The sequence below is a fragment of the Rana temporaria genome, chromosome 11 (genome assembly GCF_905171775.1).
Source record: "Rana temporaria chromosome 11, aRanTem1.1, whole genome shotgun sequence".
Classification (NCBI taxonomy): domain Eukaryota; kingdom Metazoa; phylum Chordata; class Amphibia; order Anura; family Ranidae; genus Rana; species Rana temporaria.
In genome coordinates, this window is record NC_053499.1 from 144,627,890 (window position 1) to 144,654,095 (window position 26,206).

The window sequence follows — 26,206 nt, forward strand, 5'->3', positions numbered from 1 at the left end:
GAACTTTTTTTACATTTATTCGTTTTGATGTGGATCACGTTTTTTGGACTATTTTTAGTTTTATTTATTTTTTATTTTATTCATGTCACGGTTCACTTCACCAATCTAATTTCTAGTTGTTTTTGGTGGTCAATATTATCTTTTAGCGCTGTATTTTTTTTGTTTTTAGATTGTTTATTTTTACTTTGGTATTTTGAGTAACTAGTACCGGCAGCTATTTTACATTCACGTGTGTTTATTTACATTTGTCATTTTCATTTGTTAGTGCAGTGTTTTTTCATGCCCTTGTGGTAGAAATCTTTTTTTCCATAGGAGATTGTGGGGCCCCTGGGCAATAGGAGATTATGGGGCCCCCGGGCAATAGAAGATTATGGGGCCCCTGGGCAATAGGAGATTATGGGGCCCCCGGGCAATAGGAGATTATGGGGCCCTTGGGCAATAGGAGATTATGGGGCCCCTGGGCAATAGGAGATTATGGGATCCCCGGGCAATAGGAGATTATGGGGCCCCCGGGCAATAGGAGATTATGGGGCCCTCGGGCAATAGGAGATTATGGGGCCCCCCAGGCAATAGGAGATTATGGGGCCCCCCAGGCAATAGGAGATTATGGGGCCCCTGGGCAATAGGAGATTATGGGGCCCCCGGGAATAGATTATGGGGCCACACAGTATATACACACACAGTATACACACACACACAGAATACACACACACACACACAATATACACACACAGTATACACACACACACACACACACACACACACACACAGAATACACATACACACACTGAAAAGGTACTGGAGAGGCGGGGGCAGCTATAATCTTGGGATTTAAAAAAAAAAACACAGATTTTTACATACTGTCCCTGGGTTACTGAGGCTGGCAACCCTGATGGTGCCCCCTAGTGGCATGGGGCCCTTGGGCAGTGCCCAAATGGTCAGTCCACCCCTGTCGCCAGCACACCAGGGTCTGCAAAAGATAAGTCCAAAACTTTAATCAGAGATCACATCATTGCAGCAGAAAGCAACATTTCAGGGCCACACAGGACCCCTTCTTTAGGCTTGTAAAGGGGGTCCTGTGTGGCTCCGAAACGTTGCTTTCTGTTGTAACGATGTGATCACTGATTAAAGTTTTGACTTATTTTTTGGAGATCCTGGTATGCTGGCGACATTACTTTCTCTGACTACATACGGTTCCAGACGGTGGTCCTTTCAGCCCCCCTTTTCAAGTACAGCCATCTCTACAGGAATGTGTGCATTGGGGATATTGCGTTGGCTGTCAGGGCAGACGTCGCTTACGAAAGCTTAGTAAATGGGAATGTAGACACACCAAATTCATACGTGTCAACGCGTTTCGGAGCTCTAACATGCCCCTTCTTCAGGGTTAAAAAATCTAAAAAGCTTCCCAGAATTGTTCAGTGGAGGCAGTGTGTTGCTTGCCATAGCTGATTCTCCCGTTTTGATTGGGTGTTACTGCCCGTTTCCTCATCGGGCAGAACCCAGCATAACGCACTTTAACGCCCCTGGTTGGTTCAGCTGGCCTGTGGCCTGACCCTGGCACGCTGAGAAGCGATTCCATGACTGAAGCAGTAGAGAAGAGAAGCGAAGGGTGTTTTTGTATATTTGCCCAGAGCAGTTTAATAACATTATTTTGGCAGCCAGTGCTTCTAATTATAGTGTCTTGGGAGCGCAGGCAGCCATACATCTTCAGACGAGCGACGCTGTTTATTTTGTGAGCACGGCAGCAGCGGCGAGGGCTGGGCACCGCCCCCCCACCCCCCCACCCATGAGCCCCGCAAAGAGCCAAAATACAGAGATAGATATAACTGTGTGGGAGAAACTCCGCCAGGAAGGGGGGAGGACTTTTTGGAGAATAGACCACCAATCACCTGATTGCATTGTGTCCTATAAACCTTTCCAACAACCTTCTCACTGCAGAAAAGGTAATATTTGAAATTTTAGATGGATGTGAGCATTTTTTTGGGTCGCTGACTTGGAACCAGCATGCAACTAGTGAAGTCATAATCATAAATCTGTACACATGTTTAAGCTCCATTAAAATACTCTATGACAGCCAGGCAATGGGCAGTAATTTGTGCTTCTCTTTCTGCAGATCCCCATAACATTTTGGTAATAAGTCTTATGGCGCGTACACACGGTCGGAATTTCTGACAAGAAAAGTTCGATGTGAGCTTTTTGGTCGGAAATTCCGACCGTGTGTAGGCTGAATCTGATTTTTTCTACAAACATTTTTACATTTTGCAGCAAAAATTTGAGAGCTGGTTCTCCATTTTTCCGACGGGAAAAGTTCTCGTCGGAAATTCTGATTGGCTGTATTCAATTCCGATGCACAAATAAAACACACATGCTCTGATTCAATTCGACGCATGCTCGGAATCATTGAATGTAATTTTCTGGGCTTGTTGTAGTGTTGTACGTCACCGCGTTCTTGACGGTCGGAATTTTGTGTGACCGTGTGTATTAGGGGTGCAACGGATCAAAAAAAATCACGGTTCGGATCGTTCCTCGGATCAGGAGTCACGGATCGAAAAAAATTCTCCCCCACTGTAATATCCACATCTCCCCCCCCCCCCACTGTAATATCCACATCTCCCCCCCACTGTAATATCCACATCTCCCCCACTGCAGTGGCGTCACTAGGGTTGGTGTCACCCGGTGCAGAAAAAAATGGTGTCACACCCCCCCCCCCCCACCTATAGTCCCCCCTCAGTAAAGAACCCCCTCGGTGCAGACACCCCCCTCTCGGTACAGACATCCCCCCCTCTCAGTACAGACACCCCACCCCAGGTAGTACAGACAGACCCCCCCCAGGTAAGACACCCCCCAGGTAGTACAGACAGACCCCCCCCAGGTAAGACACCCCCCAGGTAGTACAGACAGACACCCCCAGTAGTATGACTCCCAGCGGTGTGTCCCACGAGTGCGGGCTCCTCCTGCTCTGTGGGTGTAAACAGAGAGGAGGGCCACTGCCGGGTGTACCAAGATGGCCGCGGCTCCGGAGCTAGGCCGAAGCCGCGGCCTTTCCTAATGTTATGGCCGCGGCTCCGGAGCTAAGCCGACGCCGCGGCCATAACATTAGGAAAGGCCGCGGCTTCAGCCTAGCTCCGGAGCCACGGCCATAACATTAGGAAAGGCCGCGGCTTCAGCCTAGCTCCGGAGCCACGGCCATAACATTAGGAAAGGCCGCGGCTTCGGCCCAGCTCCGGAGCCGCGGCAATCTGCGGATCACAGTGTGTGCCGATCCGAAGGGGGTGACTCCTTCGGATCACGGATCAACTGTGATCCGTTGCACCACTAGTGTGTATGCAACACAAGTTTGCGCTAAAATTCCGTCTGAAAAAAATCCACGGTTTTCTTGTCGGAATTTCCGATCGTGTGTACGCGCCATTTTGTGAATTTCAGATTTTCCCATTCCTCAGACATTTTCTGAGTTTAAAGTGTTCATGGCCAAATCAATTATCCTGGCTGTTATTCAGTCTGAAGTGGCCTTACACAGAGCCGTAGTTCGGGTTTGCCATGGTAACAAGCTTGCGTCTATTCCATCCGATCTCGCCCTTCACCATGCTACATGAGAGAGACGAGATAATCTAATGTTCTGTGTGGGAACGTTTGCCTGCCAATCCAAAAGTGCCAAGATGACCCAATGTTTTCACCAAATCAAAGCACTGCTCCCAACCCCCGCCATCTCTCTCCCCACCACAAATATCAATCGTACAGCCCCAAACTTCTCTCCTCCACAACTGTCCCTCTTATAGACCCAAACCCTTCAGTCCCATTCTCCCCCTCACATGTCCCTCTTATAGACCCAAACCCTTCTGTCCCATTCTCCCCCTCACATGTCTCTCTTATAGACCCAAACCCTTCGGTCCCATTCTCCCCCTCACATGTCCCTCTTATAGACCCAAACCCTTCGGTCCCATTCTCCCCCTCACATGTCCCTCTTATAGACCCAAACCCTTCTGTCCCATTGTCCCCCTCACACGTCTCTCTTATAGACCCAAACCCTTCTGTCCCATTCTCCCCCTCACATGTCCCTCTTATAGACCCAAACCCTTCTGTCCCATTCTCCCCTCACATGTCCCTCTTATAGACCCAAACCCTTCTGTCCCATTCTCCCCCTCACATGTCCCTCTTATAGACCCAAACCCTTCTGTCCCATTCTCCCCTCACATGTCTCTCTTATAGACCCAAACCCAGCATCTGTCCCTCTCTTCCCCACAACAGTCCCTCTTATAGTCCCAAACCCCTCCATTACTCTTTCCTTCCAAACTGTCCTCCTATAGACCCAAACCCCTCAGTCCCTTGTTCCTCCACAATTGTCCTTCTACAAACCCAAACCCTCCACCCCTCTCTCCTCCACAACTGTCCTTCTTATAGACCCAAACCCCTCAGTCCCTCTCTTCTCCTCAACTGTCCTCTTTCAGATCCAAACCCCTCCATCCCTCTCCCCTCCACAACTGTCCCTCTCATAGACTCAAACCCTTCTCTTCTCCTTCTGTAATCCGCAACTGTTCCTCTCATAGACTCAAACCCTTCTCTTCTCCTTCTCTAATCCACAACTGTCCCTTTTATGGACTCAAATCCCTCCTTCCCTTTCTCCTCCATAATTGTCCCCTTGTAGACCCAAACCCCTCCATCCCCCTCCCCCACAACCATACCTCTTATTGACTAGAACCCGTTAAATTCCTCTCTCTTCCACATTTGTTCCTCCTATTGGCCCAAACCTCTCTGCCCCACTCTCTACAACTGTCCTTCTAGACCTAAATACCTCCACCCCTCTCTCCTTCACAGCTGTCCTCCTTATAGACCCAAACCCTCGTCTTCATAATTGTTCTCTTCTAGACCCAAACCTGATCTCTGATCCTATCTCCCCTACAATAGTCCTCTTATAGATCCAAGCCCTTCTATCCCCCTCTTCTGCACAAATGTTGTTCTTCTAGACCCAAAGAACCCCATCCCTCTCTCCGACGGTACGTAACTGTATTGATGGGCAATAGTGAGGCTGCAGATGGGCATTGATCAAGCTGCATTGATTGGCAATAGTGAGGCTGCAGATGGGCATTGATCAGGCTGCATTGATGGGCAATAGTGAGGCTGCGAATGGGCATTGATCAAGCTGCATTGATGGGCAATAGTGAGGCTGTGAATGGGCATTGATCAAGCTGCATTGATGGGCAATAGTGAGGCTGCAGATGGGCATTGATCAAGCTGCATTGATGGGCAATAGTGAGGCTGCAGATGGGCATTGATCAAGCTGCATTGATGGCCAATAGTGAGGCTGCAGATGGGCATTGATCAAGCTGCATTGATGGGCAATAGTGAGGCTGCGAATGGGCATTGATCAAGCTGCATTGATCAAGCTGCATTGATGGGCAATAGTGAGGCTGCAGATGGGCATTGATCAAGCTGCATTAATGGGCAATAGTGAGGCTGCAGATGGGCATTGATGGGCAATTGTGAGGCTGCAGATGGGCATTGATCAAGCTGCATTAATGGGCAATAGTGATAGTGAGGCTGCAGATGGGCATTGATGAGCTATAGTAAGGCTGCAGATGGGCATTGGTGGGCAATTGTGAGGCTGTAGATGGGCATTGATTAAGCTGCATTGATGGGCAATAGTGAGGCTGCAGGTGGGCATTGATCAGGCTGCATTGATGGGCACTGACCCTTATTTTGCTTCAAAGTTCTTTATCTAAAATGTCATTTTTTTTCCTGAAACTTCCCTCTTAAAATGAAGGTGCGTGTTATACGCTTGTGCGTGTTATATGCTAATAAATACGATACTCCGTTCCCGGGTGTTTCCAAGATCAGCCGAGGTGTCCCCGAGTATTTCCGAGGCTCTCCGGTGCCGCCCCACCTCTGGTCAAATGCGGTATTGCATGCAATAGAAGTCAATGTGGAACAAATTATCTTCGTTTCCATTGACTTCTATGGGGAAACTCGCTTTGATACGCGAGTGCTTTGGATTACAAGCATTCTCCTGGAACGGATTACGCTCGCAGTCCAAGGTTCCCGCTGTATTTACATTTGGAGTCATTTTTCCGCACGGTGGGGGAGCCTTGCTCCGGGTGATCAGCCCTCCCCATCAACCAATGAGTTCACTGAATAATTATATTTTTCTCCATATTCCTGAATGAGTCACTTTCTCGGCTCCCCTCGGATTTCTCGTTTTTTGGGTTTCTCTCCCGCTGACAGCTGTGAGGGACCTTGTCTGTATTCTTCTATGTACTTGTCACCCAGCTCACCCCCTCCCCCCCCCCTCCATTGCCGCTATTAAGGGCGATTATAAAATAATCTTCAGAAAATTGAAGTGCTCCACAATGTGCGCTAATCGCATCTCATTCTTCTCTCCTGAAAGGGTGACTCAGACGCTTTCCCAGAGTTCCCTGCAGCAGCACCTTGTAAATGGCATATGTAACAATTAAAATATTGTTTTTTTTTCTTTCTACCCACGAGGCCTCTTCAGCCCATGACAGGTGACTGGCGGCCGGCGGGAACATGTGAGGGCAATGGAAGAGCAAGGTCTAACTGATGTGGTTTTCCGAATGGGGAATATCGAGAATAAAGCAAAAAGAAATCAGTTTATTGATTTTTAAACAACACCTAAGGATTAAATGAAAAGAGAAAAAAACGAAAAAAATCCCACATATAAGGAAGGGGTGCAGAACTATTCATCCTGTGAAACGAAATCTACACACATTGGGCCAGATTCACAGCGGACTTACGACGGCGTATCTCCACGTTCGCCGTCGTAAGTCCGAATGGCCGCCGTCGTATCTATGCGACTGATTCTTAGAATCAGTTACGCATAGATTTGGCCAAGATACGACCGACGTAAGTCTCCTACGCCGTCGTATCTTAGGGTGCATATTTATGCTGGCCGCTAGGGGCGCTTCCGTAGATTTACGCGTCGAATATGTAAATTAGGTAGATACGCTGATTCAGAAACGTACTTTGCGGCCGCTACGCCGTTTACGTTAGGCTTACGTCCGGCTTAGGCCCCATACACACGAGAGGATTTATCCGCGAATACGGTCCAGCGGACCGTTTCCGCGGATAAATCCTCTCGAGGATTTCAGCGGATTTCCATGCGATGGAGTGTACTCACCATCGCATTGAAATCCGCGCCGAAATCCTCTGGCGATGACGTGTTGCGCCGTCGCCGCGATTATGACGCGGCGACGTGCGCGACGCTGTCATATAAGGAATTCCACGCATGCGTCGAATCATTACGACGCATGCGGGGGATCCCTTCGGACGGATGGATCCGGTGAGTCTATACAGACCAGCGGATCCATCCGTTGGGATGGATTCCAGCAGATGGATTTGTTTAGCATGTCAGCAAATATTCGATCTGCTGGAATCCATCCCAGGGGAGAAATATCCGCGGAAACAGATCCGCTGGCGTGTACACACCATAGGATCTATCCGCTGAAACCCATTCGCTGGGATTTTTCAGCGGATGGATACTATCGTGTGTATGGGGCCTTAAAGTTACCCCTGCTATATGAGGCGCAGCCAATGCAAAGTAGAGACGTCGGCAAGCGTATCTTTTTAAGTCGTTTACGTAAGTGGTACGTGAATGGGGTTGTGCGTAGGTTACGTTCACGTCGAAAGCAATGAGCCGACGTAACTTAGGGAGTATATGCGACGCGACTCTGAGCATGCGCGGATCGTTAGTGCAAAAATGTACATGGGGTCACGGCTACTTTGAATACAACACGCCCACTACCTTCCACATTTGAATTAGGCGGGCTTACGCCTGCCTAGTTACACTACGCCGACGCAACGTATGGCGCCAGACCTTTGTGAATAATGGTCTGGGCGCCCTATTTTACGTCGGCGTAGCGCATATGAGATGCGCTACGCCGGCACAACTATACGCCGAGCTACGTGAATCTAGCTCTTAGTCTTTAAGTGGTTAAACTTTCCTCATTTACAGACCAAAGTTCATTCCTTTCATCTAAGAACGAAAAGTTACAATGTTTATAGTTATCTACCAGTGCGGACAATGTCGGGAAACTTTGCATAGAGATCGTGAAGGGGGAGTTGTATCGAGATCACAATTATTTAACAATTAATCATGCAGCTCTACATTCAACCTGGAGAGAAAATAGCCTAGGAACATTTGACTTTGCCCCTCATTTCTACAGAATAAAAGTGCATTTCACGGAACGAATAGCCTTGCAATTTTTTATGTATCCCATAAAGCCTGTGTTCCAATGTTACATAGTTCCGGCCATCAGCTGTATTCTGTATATTTATGTAAAATGTGGTATGGATAATTGCCTGAACTCCTATTCATTGCACATCTGAGATTTTCCATTGGCTGCTTCAGCCTCTCCCCAAAACTTGCTTTGGTTATCTAAGGCTCTGACGGTCTCATATTTCAGATATTAGGTGTAGCCATTATCCAGGCATGTGTATGCGAACATCAATAGAACTCACAGGTGGGGAACGAGAGTCTCACATCTCATGGGGGACACTGGCAGGACCAGTGGAGGAGATTCTGCATACAGCCTTCATTGTGACTGCTAAAGACACGTTATTTCATCGGGATTTGGGTCGGTTTCTGCTTTTAATGCTCTTCTTCTGTCCTCCAGTTTTGGTGTGTCATTGTAACAACAGAGCTGTGTGCAAAGTGGACGTAGGCAAGATGCCGGGCATGCCAACCCTATCCTCCGCGCTGGGCATCCTCCTGGGCACACTGGGGGCGATAGGTAGGTACCAGATGTGTGCTACGGAAACTGAGCTATTTGATTGGTTTAATCTAGTAATCAGCTGCCAGGCAAACAAGGGTGTGCACCTCAAAGCTCAAACACAGAGCAACAGAGGCAGTGGCTAGGGGTATGCACATAACACGGCTGTGATGCTATGCCATGGCAGAAATTATATAGAGCAAAGCAATATTTTTTACAAATTTTGTTTAATTTTATTAGTTTATTTATTTTTGGTAAAATATCAGTGGTCTAAACAGACCCCCTGATGTCTCACAGTTAAAAATCAGCCTCAGCTGCACAGATGAATGAATAGGAATAACTTACAGGCTTCCTATTAATTTACAAACTGAAGCATAGTAAACACAGTTTACTATACTTCCGTGACGAATGGACACAAGAGCAATTGGTACTGACCGCTTACTGTGTTCATTCAGAAAAGGAAGGGACTAGTAAATGACATATTTACCAACCCCTTCAACCATTCCCCCCTACAGCACAGCTGGAGAGAGGAAGATGAGGAGAAGCTGGCAGTGCTGCAGTTGGAGGAACAAGAGGATCAGTGTCTGCAATAAGGCAGTACAGCCAGTCCTCCTGCTCGGCAGGTGCCCAAGCCCTCCTTTTGAAAATAAAGGGGGGGGGGGAGCAAAAAAGATACGACCTACAACCTACATCTCTCACAGAAGTAAGGAAAAGAAAGGTTGACTGGCCAGGGAAATCCGAATTTTATTGCATATACGCCATGTCACATAAACATCATAGTCCCAGGTAATAAGAATACAGGGCACAGCTGCTGTTAACGCGTTTCATGCAGAATGCACTTAATCATAACCACACCACTCACAGCTTATGGGAGGGGGAGGTGCACTTTGGCCTTTTACCATTGGGTGATAAAAGACGCTGCCCCGCCCCTGCTCATCAGGGATCATTGGTGTTAAAATAAATGGAGCTCTGCCCCTACCTGGTAATAGGGAACACATGTACTTTTCTCATTGGACTTGGGCAGAGCTGTTCTTATCACTGCTATGTACTAATATATCTGATATTGTCCCCATTGCAGGGATCATCCTCATCATTATCTTCACTCACTTGGCACTCTCAGCGCCACGCCAGAAGTCAGGAACGATGGACGACGTTCCGCTGAAGAGCGCAATTTGAAGACCTATAGTTATAAGTCGGAGCGTTTTGTACCGTTTCCTTCCAGCGGCAAAATAGTTTGTGTTGGGCTCCCTGTGGTTCTGATTAACCCCAAGATAATGCCCAACTTTTTCACAGATTCAATATGGCTGAACACTGCTAATTGAATACGGCCCCTCCCCCCCCCCCCCCCAGGGGAAATATTGATACATAGGAATGTGAAAAAGATTTGTCAAGTCACCACATCCCATAAACTATAAAATACACATGGAATACAGAGTGGGGACATTTAGGGTGCCAGACAGAGATAATCTACTACATCAGGGATAAGCAATTAGCGGACCTCCAGCTGTTGCAAAACTACAAGTCCCATCATGCCTCTGCCTCTGGGTTCATGCTTGTGGCTGTCAGAGTCTTGCTATGCCTCATGGGAATTGTAGTTCTGCAACATCTGGAGGTCCGCTAATTGCATATCCCTGTACTACATCATATATACAGTACATTAAAAAAAACTTGTAACGGTCACCACCGTTTACGATTTACATTCCACCAATCACGACAGCTTATCCGACACTCCAACCATCCAGCAGACACAAACAATTCCCCCAGAATTAAGACGAGACACAAGCTCTGTTCTTTCTGGTTTCAAAATGTATGAATGAATCTTTTAATGGTAAAACTCAGGTTTTTATACAGTTCACAACCAAAAAGCATGTTACAGGGTCAATGAAACTCTCCACCCCCAAAACATCACACAATGGGGCTTCATACACATTATTTTAGATAATGACATTCAGATGAGTTAATTATCCCCCAGACGTCCTGACTCCGACAATAAGCGATTCACCTGCATAATACACATTCTTATGTCAGACGTTCTGTCTCCGACAATAAGCTATTCACACCATACAGCGTCATTAGCATCACACAATGGAATGTCTTTCCGGAGCCAGCCTCAATTAACACCTAAAAGTTAGACATCTGACCTTTACAGACTTACTTAGCATCTCAACAGTCTATGTTAAGCATTGAAGGTCTCTTATTGACCTGTTGTGGGTCAGCATGAAATCACCTGTAATATGTCCAGATCTCCTGCAATACATGAATTATCATTTCTCAGTCACCCTATGCCCAAAAGGGGCATAGGATGACCCTAGACCCAAGAGTCATTAGTGACGCTGGCACAGGTGTACCCCACATCCTTCAAAGGTCTCTGGGTGTCACGGGCCGTTCCGTTACAAAACTTAAAAGAAAAAGTTTGAATAAAGATCACATGTGATCCAGGTATACAGTACAGCTATTATTGCTCAAAATGTTTCGCCAAAAGGTGGCTTCTTCAGGAGTTTTTTAATTTACTGTACTTGATGTTCACTGCAGACAAAAAGAATACACATTTAAAGACAATATCACATGGGGCCATGTAGCCCTGTTATCCATATTTCATAGATAATTAATTCATTTTGCAACAAAGTTACAATGAATCATCATGAGCAAGTTCTTCAGATGATTCATTGTAACTGAATATGTAATATGAATTAATTATCTATGAAATATGGATAATAGGGCTACATGGCCCCATGTGATATTGTCTTTAAATGTGTATTCTTTTTGTCTACAGTAAACATCCAGTACAGTAAATTAAAAAACTCCTGAAGAAGCCACCTTTTGGTGAAACATGTTGAGCAATAATCGCTGTACTGTATACCTGGATCGCACGTGATCTTTATTCAAAATCTTTTTTTTTTTTAAGTATCTTTTAATGTACTCAATAAAATTTGATATTGATTCTAAAATATGATGTACCGTATATACTCGAGTATAAGCCGAGTTTTTCAGCAAATTTTTTGGTGCTGAAAATGCCCCCCCCTCGGCTTATACTCGAGTCAACTTTTTGCGCCTGATTTCCCGGAATTTGGGGACCCGGTACTGGCAAACTTGGCACACATATAGCCCCACTCTTCCTCTACAAGTGTGCAAAGTTTGTTGTCTGGGGGACCTACGGCCAGGGAGCACTGATTTTTCAAAGTCAGGCACCCCTTCCATAGACTCCCATGTTAAACAGTCATTTCTTCGGTAACTTTGGGGACCCGGTACCGGCCAGTCGTAGGTCCTCTGGACCCGGAACTTGGCACACATATAGCCCTAGTTCTCCTCTAGTGTGCAAAGTTTGCTGTCTGGGGGAACTTTTGCCAGGGAGCACCGATTTTTTTAAAGCCGGGCACCCCTTCTATATACTCCCATGTTAAACGTAAGTCTAGTCATGTACACAGTGAGGCATGGGCACAGTGAGGCATGGGCACAGTGAGGCATGGGCACAGTGAGGTATGGGCACAGTGAGGCATGGACACAGTGAGGCATGGGCACAGTGAGGCATGGACACAGTGAGGCATGGGCACAGTGAGGCATGGACACAGTGAGGCATGGACACAGTGAGGCATGGGCACAGTGAGGCATGGGCACAGTGAGGCATGGACACAGTGAGGCATGGGCACAGTGAGGCAGGGGCACAGTGAGGCACGGACACAGTGAGGCATGGGCACAGTGAGGCATGGGCAAAGTGAGGCATGCAGATGGACACCCTAGGCTTATACTTGAGTCAATAAGTTTTCCCATTTTTTTGTGGTAAAATTAGGTGCCTCGGGTCGGCTTATACTCGAGTATATACGGTAGTATATTATCTGTCTGGCACCCTAAAAGTCCCCACTCCGTATTCCGTGTGTAGTCAATATCGACAGGTCGTCTCTGTTGAAGTGCTCATGGCCGCACGCTGGTTTAGGGGGAAAATCCCTTTATATTTGTGATGTTTTCTGAAAAATTAAATAGGAAGATCTGAAAGAAATATGTAGCCGGATTCAGGTAGAGCGGCGTATGTTTAAGCCGGCGTAACGCATCCCATTTGCACTACGCCGACGTAACATAGTGAGGCAAGTACAGTATTCACAAAGCACTTGCTCCGTAAGTTACGTCGGCGTAGCGCAAATGGGCCGGCGTAACCCCGCCTAATGCAATGTAGGCATGTAGTGGGCGGGCTACATTTAAATTAACCGTGACCCCATGTAAATGAGGGGTGTTCGTACTGCGCATGTGCGCGCATGCTCAGAATCACATCGCAAATACTCCCTACGTAACGACGTCGAGTCAATGCTTTCGTCGTGAACGTAACCTACGCCCAGCCCCATTCACGTACGCTCACGCAAACAGCGTAAAATACGACGGCTGTTCCGTCGTCCATACCTTGCATGGGCTGCGCCATCTTTTTGGTGGTTTATCTTTACGCCGGCGTATGTCTTATGTAAACGGCGTCGGGCGTACGTACGTTCGTGAATCAACGTATCTTGCTCATTTACATATTCGACGTGTAAATCCACGTACACGCCCCTAGCGACCAGTGTAAATATGCACATAAGATACGACGACGTAGGAGACTTACGTCGGTCGTATCTTGGCCAAATTTAAGCGTATCTGGTTTCCAGAATACGCTTAAATATACGACGGCGCGCATTCGAACGTACGACGTCGTATCTACTGATGCGCCGTCGTAAGTCTTTCTGAATCCGGCTAATCATTTTTATCTGTTTTCTCCTCGTATGTGAAATGTTTTCCTGACGTGAACATAAAGAGCAATAAAATGACACTGAAAAGATTTCATGTAATGTGATTTATTAGATATGACTGATATGCGATTCCCTCCACTCCATAGACTCTATACCCCATGATTGTGTTACAATGTGTAGTGCTACCCCCGTAAGAGCCGCAGTATAGGATGGGCCCTCTGTTCTTTCCCTAGACCTGCTCAAGAACTAGACAAGCATAAAATGGGTTAACAATGGTAATAACACAATTTAGCATACAAAGTGATAAACAGTTAGGACTGGGCATAAGATGACATTTGATCAGCATAAAGAGTAGCAAGACCACCTCAAGTGCAGCAGTGAGCAGTAATAACGTTTAATCTACCGAGTGCTGGAACTATTCTGCTAGAGGGCATTCTTGGCGGAGATACTAGTCTTAGACGACTGGGTATTCACTGTCCAAAAGAAAAAGGAGGATGGTAGGGGAACAAAGGGGGCTTGCAGAATAATTGTTATGGGAGGGGCAGTCCTTTTGAGATATTATTCTGCCGGCTATTGTTGGGGCCCTTTAAGAGCACCTTTGAAGGCTTCCAGTTGACCTGCATGCAGTATAGGTACAGTGGCCCAGATTCAAGAAGCTATTGCGCCCGCGCAACCATAGGTTGCGCGGCGCAATAGCTGTTTTGCTCCCGCGTAGCGAATGCCCCTGATTCAGGAACATCGCTACGCGGACTGCAGCCTAGGATATGACAGACATAAGCCTCCTTATGCCTTCATATCTCAGGCTGCATTCTTGCGTTGGCCGCTAGGGGGCGCGGCCATTGTGATCGGCGTATAGTATGCAAATTGCATACTACCACCGATTCACAAAAGTTGGGCGGGCCCTGCGCACGCAAGGTACGGAGTTTCCGTACAGCGACTTTAGCGTAAGGCTGCTCCTACTCATAGTAGGCGCAGCCAATGCTAAAGTATAGCCGCCCTTCCCGCTCGTGAAATTTAAATTTCACATTGTTTACGTAAGTGATTCGTGAATGGCGCTGGACGCCATTCACGTTCACTTAGAAGCAAATGACGTCCTTGCGACGTCATTTGCCGCAATGCACGTCGGGAAAGTTTCCCGACGGAGCATGCGCTGTTCGCTCGGCGCGGGAGCGCGCCTAATTTAAATGATTCCCGCGGGATCATTTACATTAGGCGCCCTTACGCAGGGCAAATTAGCATAGCGCCCGCGCAATTTACAGAGCTACTGCTCCGTGAATCGCGGGCAAATCGAAATATTTGCGTGGGCGCAGAGCAAAAATCGTTGCCCTTTGCCCACGCAAATATTGCGCGGTTTTACCTGAATCTGGGCCAGTATGCGTAGGATTTTTGTGCGTCGGAAATTGGCTACAGACGATCGTATTTCCGACAAGAACTTTTGTTGTCCGAAAAATTGAGAACCAGCTCTTAAACATTTGTTGTCGGAAATTCCGACAGCAAATGTCCGATGGAGCCTACACACGGTCAGAATATCTGAACAAAAGCTCACATCGAACATTTGTTGGCGGAAATTTCGCCCATGTGTATGCGGCATTACATTATATTTTTCATCTTTCCCTCCTCCAGACATGACTCCACTGACGCATTTCAAAAAAACAAAAGAACAAAAGCTGGACAGCCGCACTCCAAAATTTTCTTTAAAAGAGATGTCTTTATTTTCAACTGTGCATACAGTCACTGCAAGCCCACAAAAATCAGTATGGCCAACGTTTCGCACTGGCGTCAGTGCTTAGTCATGGCACTGACGCATTTCAGTCTTTCCTCATAGTGCAGGGATCTCCAAACCTTCTAACCAAAGGGCCAGTTTACTGTCCTTTAGCCTTTTGGGAGTAGAAAATGTCCCAGCATCAGTTGGAGTAACCAATGCTCCATCTTTGGTGTGAGTGAGAGGAATTGTGCCCTATCGTTGGTGTCATTGGGCCTCATTGGTAGCAATTGTGGCCCATCATTTGTGCCATTGAGAGGAATTGTGCACCATTGCTGGGGTCATTGGGGGGAACTGTGCCCTATAATTGGTGTCATTGGGCCCCATTGTTGGTGTCATTGGGAGGGACTGTGCCTCATTGTTTGTGCCATTGGGAGGAATTGCGCACCATTGTTGGTGTCATTGGGAGGCATTGTGCCCCATCAGTGGTGTCATTGGGAGGCATTGTGTCCCATCAGTGGTGTCATTGGGAGGCATTGTGTCCCATCAGTGGTGTCATTGGGAGGCATTGTGTCGCATCAGTGGTGTCATTGGGAGGCATTGTGTCCCATCAGTGGTGTCATTGGGAGGCATCATTGTGCCCTATCAGTGGTGTCATTGGGAGGCATTGTGCCCTATCAGTGGTGTCATTGGGAGGCATTGTGTCCCATCAGTGGTGTCATTGGGAGGCATTGTGTCCCATCAGTGGTGTCATTGGGAGGCATTGTGCCCCATCAGTGGTGTCATTGGGAGGCATTGTGTCCCATCAGTGGTGTCATTGGGAGGCATCATTGTGCCCTATCAGTGGTGTCATTGGGAGGCATTGTGTCCCATCAGTGGTGTCATTGGGAGGCATTGTGCCCCATCAGTGGTGTCATTGGGAGGCATTGTGTCCCATCAGTGGTGTCATTGGGAGGCATTGTGCCCTATCAGTGGTGTCATTGGGAGGCATTGTGCCCTATCAGTGGTGTCATTGGGAGGCATTGTGTCCCATCAGTGGTGTCATTTCGAGGCATTGTGTCCCATCAGTGGTGTCTTTGCGCCACATTGTTGGTGTCATTGGGAGGGGCTGTGCCCCATTGTTGTGTCATTGGTAGGAATTGTGCCCTATTCTTTGTGCCATTGGGAGGAATTGTACCCAAATGTTGGTGTCAATGGGAGGAATTGTGCCCCATCATTGGGGCTCATTGTTGTTGTCATTGGGAGGGACTGTGCCCTATCTTTGGTGTCATTGGTGGGAATTGTGCCCCATCGTTGGTGTCATTGGGGCTCATTGTTGTTGTCATTGGGAGGGACTGTGCCCTATCGTTGGTGTCATTGGTAGGAATTGTGCCCCATCGTTGGTGTCATTGGTGGGAATTGTGCACCATTGTTGGTGTCATTGGTGGGAATTGTGCCACTTTGTTAGTGTCAGTGAATGAAACAGTGTCCCAAGGGCCAGACAAAAGGACCACATCTGGCCCCCGGGCCGCAGTTTGGAGAGCCCTGTCAAAGAGCTTAGTGCACTTCATTTGTACATTGCTCATGAAATGCTCCATCAATATGTCCCATTCCATAATCCAGGACAGATTCTTTGATGGCCTCCTCCATCAGCCTCCATCAAAGGCCGAGTCCTCCCTGGACCAGGATGATGTCTATGAACTCTAAGGAGAGAATCCCAACACCTCGAGACCCCAAAGATCCGTATATTGGTGGAAAAGATCGAACTCTCACAAGAACACGATCCTTTTACTGGGTTGTGGAATAATCGGACATTTCCCTTCCGATCACAGATCTCCGCCTCGGATCCGATTCTCCCCTTCCAGAGATCTCCGCCTCGGATCCGATTCTCCCCTTCCAGAGATCTCCGCCTCGGATCCGATTCTCCCCTTCCAGAGATCTCCGCCTCGGATCCGATTCTCCCCTTCCAGAGATCTCCACCTCGGATCCGATTCTCCCCTTCCAGAGATCTCCGCCTCGGATCCGATTCTCCCCTTCCAGAGATCTCTTTGGTTTTTTTCCATCCCCTGAAACAGAGACGTCTTCTCCGGGTTTAGCCACGCCTCCAATAACCCGCGAGCTGCCCATCCTTCTACTTATGTTGTTTTTAGGGAAGTTTCCATCCCTGCGCTCCGGCGGGGACACAGCGCTGCATTATAATAACATTTGTCGGCGGCGAAGTCTGTGCAGAAAGTGCTGTTTATGTCTTACCACCCAGACAGCCCCTCGGTAAGAGGATAACCGAGGGGAGAAACCATTAGCGATAACAACCGCCATCTGGTTCCCCCGAGAGCATAGAAACCCATCCGACGTTATATAAGGGCGCCAAATCCTTTACATTTCTCATCGTAGATGTACCGCTAAAGAGGCGCTCCACCCGGACAGATCAATCTGCTGCAGGCAGGAGGAAGCATTTCCTCAATCTCCCCTTCCTCAGAGATCAGTGTGCTGCAGGCAGGAGGAAGCATTTCCTTAGTCTCCCTTCCCCCTGAGATCAGTGTGCTGCAGGCAGGAGGAAGCATTTCCTCAGTCTCCACTCCCCCTAAGATCAGTGTGCTGCAGGCAGGAGGAAGCATTTCCTCAGTCTCCACTCCCTCAGAGATCGGTGTGCTGTAGGCAGGAGGAAGCATTTCCTCAGTCTTCCCTCCCTCAGAGATCAGTGTGCTGCAGGCAGGAGGAAGCATTTCCTTAGTCTCCCTTCCCCCTGAGATCAGTGTGCTGCAGGCAGGAGGAAGCATTTCCTCAGTCTCCACTCCCCCTAAGATCAGTGTGCTGCAGGCAGGAGGAAGCATTTCCTCAGTCTCCACTCCCCCTAAGATCAGTGTGCTGCAGGCAGGAGGAAGCATTTCCTCAGTCTCCACTCCCCCTGAGATTAGTCTGCTGCAGGGAGGATGTGAGCATTTCCTTAGTCTCCCCTCCCCCTGAGATCAGTGTGCTGCAGGCAGGAGGAAGCATTTCCGCAGTCTCCCTTCCCCCTGAGATCAGTCTGCTGAAGGCAGGGTGGAAGCATTTCCTTAGTCTCCCCTCCCTGTTCCTCTCTGATTGGCAGAGAACCGCACAGAGCAGAGCGACAGATGACATCATCAGTGCCGATCCTGACCTCCCTGGGGCCCTAAGCTAAATTACCTGTCACATTAACCACTTGCTTACCGGGCACATATACCCCCCTCCTGCCCAGGTGAAATTTCAGCTTCCGGCACTGCGTCGCTTTAACTGACAATTGCGCGGTCGTGCGACGTGGCTCCCAAACAAAATTGACGTCCTTTTTTCCCCACAAATAGAGCTTTATTTTGGTGGTATTTGATCACCTCTGCGGTTTTTATTTTTTGCGCTATAAACAAAAAAAAGCAACAATTTTGAAAAAAAAAACAATATTTTTTACTTGTTGCTATAATAAATAGCCCAATTTTTTTTTCCAAAATTTTTTTTTTCTCAGTTTAGGCCGATACTTATTCTTCTACATATTTTTGGTAAAAAAAAAAAAAACGCAATAAGCGCTTACAAAATATGGGACAGAATTATTATTATTATTATTTTTTTTAATTTATTTTTTTACTAGTAATGGCGGCGATCTGCGATTTTTTTTATTGGGACTGCGACATTATGGCGGACACATCGGACACTTTTGACACATTTTTGGCGCCATTCACATTTATACAGCGATCAGTGCGATAAATATGCACTAATTACTGTATAAATGTGACTGGCATTCAAGGGGTTAACACAAGGGGGTGAGGAAGGGGTTAAATGTGTGCCTGTATTGTGTTCTCACTGTGTGTGGAGGGGGGGTGACTGGGGGAGGTGACCGATCTATGTCCCTATGTACAAGGGACACAGATCGGTCTCCTCTCTCCCCTGACAGGACGTGGAGCTCTGTGTTTACACACAGAGCTCCACGTCTTGTCCCTGTAGCCGCCGATCCCGAGTGCCTGGCGGACATCGCGACCAGCGGGGAACGCGCATCGGCATCTCGGGGGCGCGCCCCCCAGTGGCCGGAGGAATCCAGGACGTCAATTGACGTCCTGTTGGATATTCAGAGCCACCGTGAAGCCGTCATTTGACGATGGCCCGGGGCTCAAGTGGTTAAAGTTGAGAAGCGGAGGGGGGGTGGGGGGGTTGCTGCCGAAAAGAGAAGCGGGGGGGGGGGGGGGGGGGGGGCACTGCGGACAGTGACATGTCACAATAAAGATTAAAGTTGAGAAACGCGTACCTTGACATCTTACATTAATGTGAGTTCTTACCTCTTCTCCCATGCAGCCAGCGAGTTGAGAAGCGGGGTGAGGGGCTGAAAATGACTTCTCACCAGGCGGGGCCTCTAGTAATTTGCAGGGCCCTCCGCAGCTTTGCGGGGCCCTAAGCAGCTTGCATAGTGAGCCTATAGGGCGGATCGGCCCTGGAACATCATCAACCAATCAATTCGGCTGACTTGCAGCATTGGTGCTGCGGTTATATCCACCACCCCTACCTCATACTGATTGGTTGGAGCCATTCTAGATGTCATCTGAGTCAAAGTGATTGGATACAAAGCTTAAACCACGCCCACATGGATTAGTGTGCCTAGTATCAGGGTTGCTGATCTAGTTTCCAACATGATGCTGAGTCTTCATGATTGATTGAAAGAACTGAAATCCAATGAATGAAAGGGGCGGGGCCAGGGACAGTCAGGCCGGGGAGGAAAGGGCTTGATGATGCTGGATGTCCTCCAGCCAGGAAATGAGGCGGGCTCCACCTGACTTGCTGCAGCTTCTAAAGCACATTGAGAGAAGCTCACAGTGTGCGGTGATATCAGAGTAAACCATTTCAGTCCAGGAGAGGAGTCAGTACAACTGTGCGAGACTGAAGGGAAGCTGGAGATCTGTGTGCAGACCCTGGAGGTTCTGGTTCTGTCCTCCCGGGTCCGTCAGACGCCTCTGTCTGCCATCCCGTCCCTATAATTACACCAGACGATTATTCTCCGGCCTCGTACATTGGTGTTGTTGCGCTCGCTCGGTCTGTCGCTCGCTTACGCGGCTCGGTGATTTATTATTGGATTTAGCGAGCGCAGTGGAAGAATGTGACCCGCCGAGTGGAAAACTGGATTTCTCCCGCTAATAAATGACAAGCATCCATTATAGTCACCCGGACGGTAATAAAAGGCGCTGATTTAGAGCAGATGGCGTCTGAGCGGAATAAACTCTCCGCCAAATTCATAAATCACTCAGAATTAGAGCTTTTCACGCTAGCAGCGCTGCGGTGTCGTGTTAGCGGCGCTATTTGCCCGCCAGCGGGGCACTTTTATCCCGTGCTAACGGCCGAATAAAGGGTTAAGAACGCCCGCAACGTGCCGCTCTCCAGATATAAGATATATTATACAGGAGTGACATCACCGCTCTCCAGATATAAGATATATTATACAGGAGTGACATCACTGCTCTCCAGATACAAGATATATTATACAGGAGTGACATCACCGCTCTCCAGATATAAGATATATTATACAGGAGTGACATCACCGCTCTCCAGATATAAGGTATATTATAGAGGAGTGACATCACCGCTCTCCAGATATAAGATATATTATAGAGGAGTGACATCACCGCTCTCCACATATAAGATATATTATACAGGAGTGACATCACCGCTCTCCAGATATAAGATATATTATAGAGGAGTGACATCACCGCTCTCCAGATATAAGATATATTATAGAGGAGTGACATCACCGCTCTCCACATATAAGATATATTATACAGGAGTGACATCACCGCTCTCCAGATATAAGATATATTATACAGGAGTGACATCACCGCTCTCCAGATATAAGATATATTATAGAGGAGTGACATCACTGCTCTCCAGATATAAGATATATTATAGAGGAGTGACATCACCGCTCTCCAGATATAAGATCTATTATACAGGAGTGACATCACCACTCTCCAGATATAAGATATATTATAGAGGAGTGACATCACCGCTCTCCGGATATAAGATATATTATACAGGAGTGACATCACCGCTCTCCAGATACAAGATATATTATAGAGGAGTGACATCACCGCTCTCCAGATATAAGATATATTATACAGGAGTGACATCACCGCTCTCCAGATATAATATATATTATACAGGAGTGACATCACTGCTCTCCAGATATAAGATATATTATACAGGAGTGACATCACTGCTCTCCAGATATAATATATATTATACAGGAGTGACATCACTGCTCTCCAGATATAAGATATATTATACAGGAGTGACATCACCGCTCTCCAGATATAATATATATTATACAGGAGTGACATCACTGCTCTCCAGATATAAGATATATTATACAGGAGTGACATCACTGCTCTCCAGATATAATATATATTATACAGGAGTGACATCACTGCTCTCCAGATATAAGATATATTATACAGGAGTGACATCACCGCTCTCCAGATATAAGATATATTATACAGGAGTGACATCACCGCTCTCCAGATATAAGATATATTATAGAGGAGTGACATCACCGCTCTCCAGATATAAGATATATTATACAGAGTGACATCACCGCTCTCCAGATATAAGATATATTATACAGGAGTGACATCACTGCTCTCCAGATATAAGATATATTATACAGGAGTGACATCACCTCTCTCCAGATATAAGATATATTATACAGGAGTGACATCACCACTCTCCAGATATAAGGTATATTATACAGGAGTGACATCACCGCTCTCCAGATATAAGATATATTATACAGGAGTGACATCACCGCTCTCCAGATACGTTATATTATATATCTGTGACCTCATGGGAACTCCGCAGTGGCATCCTCCATGTGGCTGTCAGGGAAGGTTTCCTTCAGTCGGATTTCTGATCTCTAATTCTTCATCCGGAAATATTCTGTGTTGATCCCGGTGGAGGATTTCCGGATAATTCCGGGATCACCGCAGGAAATCGTCTCTCCTCTGATCTCTCTTCTGTAATCAACTAAATACGGCTTCACAAAGCCACCCAATATTAATTACTTGTCTGAGCCCCGCCCACCGACTGCCGCGACCCCCCCCCCCCTCCCCCCGAGTCCCAGGACTGAGTGTCAGCTCTGTGGGCTGCCACTAATATTATTCAGGGGGATTTTTGTGACACCCACTGATATCATCACTGTATAATAAACTCCTCCAATAATAATTGACTAAGTAGAATATGTGTTCAAAGTGCCACTCCATCCAAAAGAGGAGTTCCCACCATCCCTGTGCTGAGTTCCCGGGTCTGTACACCTGCTGTGCCCATTATGAGGGGTTCCCACCATCCCTGTGCTGAGTTCCTGGGTCTGTCCACCTGCTGTGCCCATTATGAGGGGTTCCCACCATCCCTGTGCTGAGTTCCCGGGTCTGTACACCTGCTGTGCCCATTATGAGGGGTTCCCACCATTCCTATGCTGAGTTACCTGGTCTGTACACCCGCTGTGCCCATTATGAGGGGTTCCCACCATCCCTGTGCTGAGTTCCCGGGTCTGTCCACCTGCTGTGCCCATTATGAGGGGTTCCCACCATCCCTGTGCTGAGTTCCCGGGTCTGTACACCTGCTGTGCCCATTATGAGGGGCTCCCACCATCCCTGTGCTGAGTTCCTGGGTCTGTCCACCTGCTGTGCCCATTATGAGGGGTTTCCACCATCCCTGTGCTGAGTTCCCAGGTCTGTACATCTGCTGTGCCCATTATGAGGGGTTCCCACCATCCCTGTACTGAGTTCCCAGGTCTGTACACCTGCTGTGCCCATTATGAGGGTCTCTCCCTATCCCTGTACTGAGTTCCCAGGTCTTTACACCTGCTGTGCCCATTATGAGGGGTTCCCACCATCCCTGTACTGAGTTCCCGGGTCTGTACACCTGCTGTGCCCATTATGAGGGGTTCCCACCATCCCTGTGCTGAGTTCCCGGGTCTGTACACCTGCTGTGCCCATTATGAGGGGTTCCCACCATTCCTGTACTGAGTTCCAGGTCTGCACACTCACATTGAAATGAGGATGTATCTACTTTAATATAACTAAAAGAATAGAGAGCAGAGCGCTGGGGGCGGGGTTTCAGTCGCTCCGTGTTCGGTGGATTTTCATGGATTATGAATCAAGCAGATTAGTGTATAAACTTGGGGAAGCCCCCTCCAGCACAGGCAACGCCGCACACGGCAGAGATAATTAAACACAACATCTGCCGCACGTTCCGCCATCGATCCTGGTGGGATTTGGGTCAGGAATGGCACGTGCCTGTACCCCCCCTCCCCCACAGAGTGTCCATCGATGAGTGACACCGATCAGATTGTGTCCAATAATTAGGGCTCTGACCGAAATCACAGGTCAGCAAACATGTGACACAATGTAGAAATCGATTCTAGTCCTTGTACCTCCATCGCCGAGTAATCAGCAGTGGAAACTGGACGCAAACTAGCTGTAGAACACTTTATTACTCTATTGCACGCGGCTGAGCGAGTTGTAGAGGATCGGCGGTGGAGAGGTTTGCAGTACAAAATATTAAAATTGCATTGTGTTTAACTAAACCCTTTATTTTGGCAATGCAGTGGAGTACCTACCTTCCCCCATCCCCCCATCCTCCAATCACCACTCAGCAATAAATGTATTTATAATAAACTGCAGCTCAATCAATGGCAATGGAAAATGCCTTTCTGTGGATCCAAATAAAATCTCATTCCTTCCCCTCCCCTGAAGCCGCCCATTAATCAGCCAGAGCCCAAGAGGGCAATAAAATAAAGGAATTCCTTCCCTGGGATCAGGATTATGGTGTATATACAATCCACAGTGTATACACTCCGAGATCGTGGATGGAGCACGCAACATCACGCCGCTCTCTAGGTGTGTCTACATAGCGATCTGCAAGAGCATGGCATGAGATAATCCACAATCAGGAGATTTCCTGCAGTAGTTTGCGTCTCTGCCCCTCCCACAATGGTGAGATTTCCTGCAAAAGGTTGTGTCTCTGCCCCTCCCACAATGGTGAGATTTCCTGCAAAAGGTTGTGTCTCTGCCCCTCCCACAAAGGTGAGATTTCCTGCATTAGTTTGTGTCTCTGCCCCTCCCACAATAGTGAGATTTTCCTGCTTAGTTTGTGCCTTTGCCCCTCCCACAATGGTGAGATTTCCCTGCTTAGTTTGTGTCTCTGCCCCTCCCACAATGGTGACATTTCCCCCAGTAGTTTGTGTCTCTGCCCCTCCCACAATGGTGAGATTTCCTGCAGTAATTTGTGTCTCTGCCCCTCCCACAATGGTGAGATTTCCCTGCAGTAGTTTGTGTCTCTGCCCCTCCCACAATGGTGAGATTTCCCCATAGTAGTTTGTGTCTCTGCCCCTCCCACAATGGTGAGATTTCCCTGTGTAGTTTGTGTCTCTGCCCCTCCCACAATGATGAGAATTCCCTGTGTAGTTTGTGTCTCTGCCCCTCCCACAATGGTGAGATTTCCCCATAGTAGTTTGTGTCTTTGCCCCTCCCACAATGGTGAGATTTCCCTGTGTAGTTTGTGTCTCTGCCCCTCCCACAATGGTGAGATTTCCCTGTGTAGTTTGTGTCTCTGCCCCTCCCACAATGATGAGATTTCCCTGTGTAGTTTGTGTCTCTGCCCCTCCCACAATGATGAGATTTCCCTGTGTAGTTTGTGTCTCTGCCCCTCCCACAATGGTGAGATTTCCCCATAGTAGTTTGTGTCTTTGCCCCTCCCACAATGGTGAGATTTCCCTGTGTAGTTTGTGTCTCTGCCCCTCCCACAATGGTGAGATTTCCCTGTGTAGTTTGTGTCTCTGCCCCTCCCACAATGATGAGATTTCCCTGTGTAGTTTGTGTCTCTGCCCCTCCCACAATGATGAGATTTCCTGCAGTAATTTGTGTCTCTGCCCCTCCCACAATGGTGAGATTTCCTGCAGTAGTTTGTGTCTCTGCCCCTCCCACAATGGTGAGATTTCCCTGTGTAGTTTGTGTCTCTGCCCCTCACACAATGATGAGAATTCCCTGTGTAGTTTGTGTCTCTGCCCCTCCCACAATGGTGAGATTTCCCCATAGTAGTTTGTGTCTTTGCCCCTCCCACAATGGTGAGATTTCCCTGTGTAGTTTGTGTCTCTGCCCCTCCCACAATGGTGAGATTTCCCTGTGTAGTTTGTGTCTCTGCCCCTCCCACAATGATGAGATTTCCCTGTGTAGTTTGTGTCTCTGCCCCTCCCACAATGGTGAGATTTCCCCATAGTAGTTTGTGTCTTTGCCCCTCCCACAATGGTGAGATTTCCCTGTGTAGTTTGTGTCTCTGCCCCTCCCACAATGGTGAGATTTCCCTGTGTAGTTTGTGTCTCTGCTCCTCCCACAATGATGAGATTTCCCTGTGTAGTTTGTGTCTCTGCCCCTCCCACAATGGTGAGATTTCCCTGTGTAGTTTGTGTCTCTGCCCCTCCCACAATGGTGAGATTTCCCCATAGTAGTTTGTGTCTTTGCCCCTCCCACAATGGTGAGATTTCCCTGTGTAGTTTGTGTCTCTGCCCCTCCCACAATGGTGAGATTTCCCTGTGTAGTTTGTGTCTTTGCCCCTCCCACAATGGTGAGATTTCCCTCCAGTAGTTTGTGTCTCTGCCCCTCCCACAATGGTGAGATTTCCCTGCAGTAGTTTGTGTTTCTGCCCCTCCCACAATGGTGAGATTTCCTGCATTAGTTTGTGTCTCTGCCCCTCCCACAATGGTGAGATTCCCCCATAGTAGTTTGTGTCTTTGCCCCTCCCACAATGGTGAGATTTCCCTGTGTAGTTTGTGTCTCTGCCCCTCCCACAATGGTGAGATTTCCCTGCAGTAGTTTGTGTCTCTGCCCCTCCCACAATGGTGAGATTTCCTGCAGTAATTTGTGTCTCTGCCCCTCCCACAACGGTGAGATTTCCCTGCAGTAGTTTGTGTCTCTGCCCCTCCCACAATGGTGAGATTTCCTGCAGTAGTTTGCGTCTCTGCCCCTCCCACAATGGTGAGATTTCCTGCAGTAGTTTGCGTCTCTGCCCCTCCCACAATGGTGAGATTTTTCTGCAGTAGTTTGCGTCTCTGCCCC

At 47.9% G+C, this 26,206-nt stretch overlaps 1 protein-coding gene across 1 annotated transcript in view; it reads left to right on the plus strand.

Annotated features, from left to right (window-relative positions):
• The window catches only part of CDH16 (cadherin 16), a 90,228-nt gene extending 79,958 nt beyond the window's left edge, over positions 1–10,270 (plus strand). Inside the window, 2 exon segments of the mRNA XM_040327783.1 lie at positions 8,625–8,741; positions 9,799–10,270. Of these exon segments, the coding sequence (XP_040183717.1) occupies positions 8,625–8,741; positions 9,799–9,896 (215 nt within the window). The 3' untranslated portion in view covers positions 9,897–10,270.
• The last annotated feature ends 15,936 nt before the right edge of the window (positions 10,271–26,206 follow it).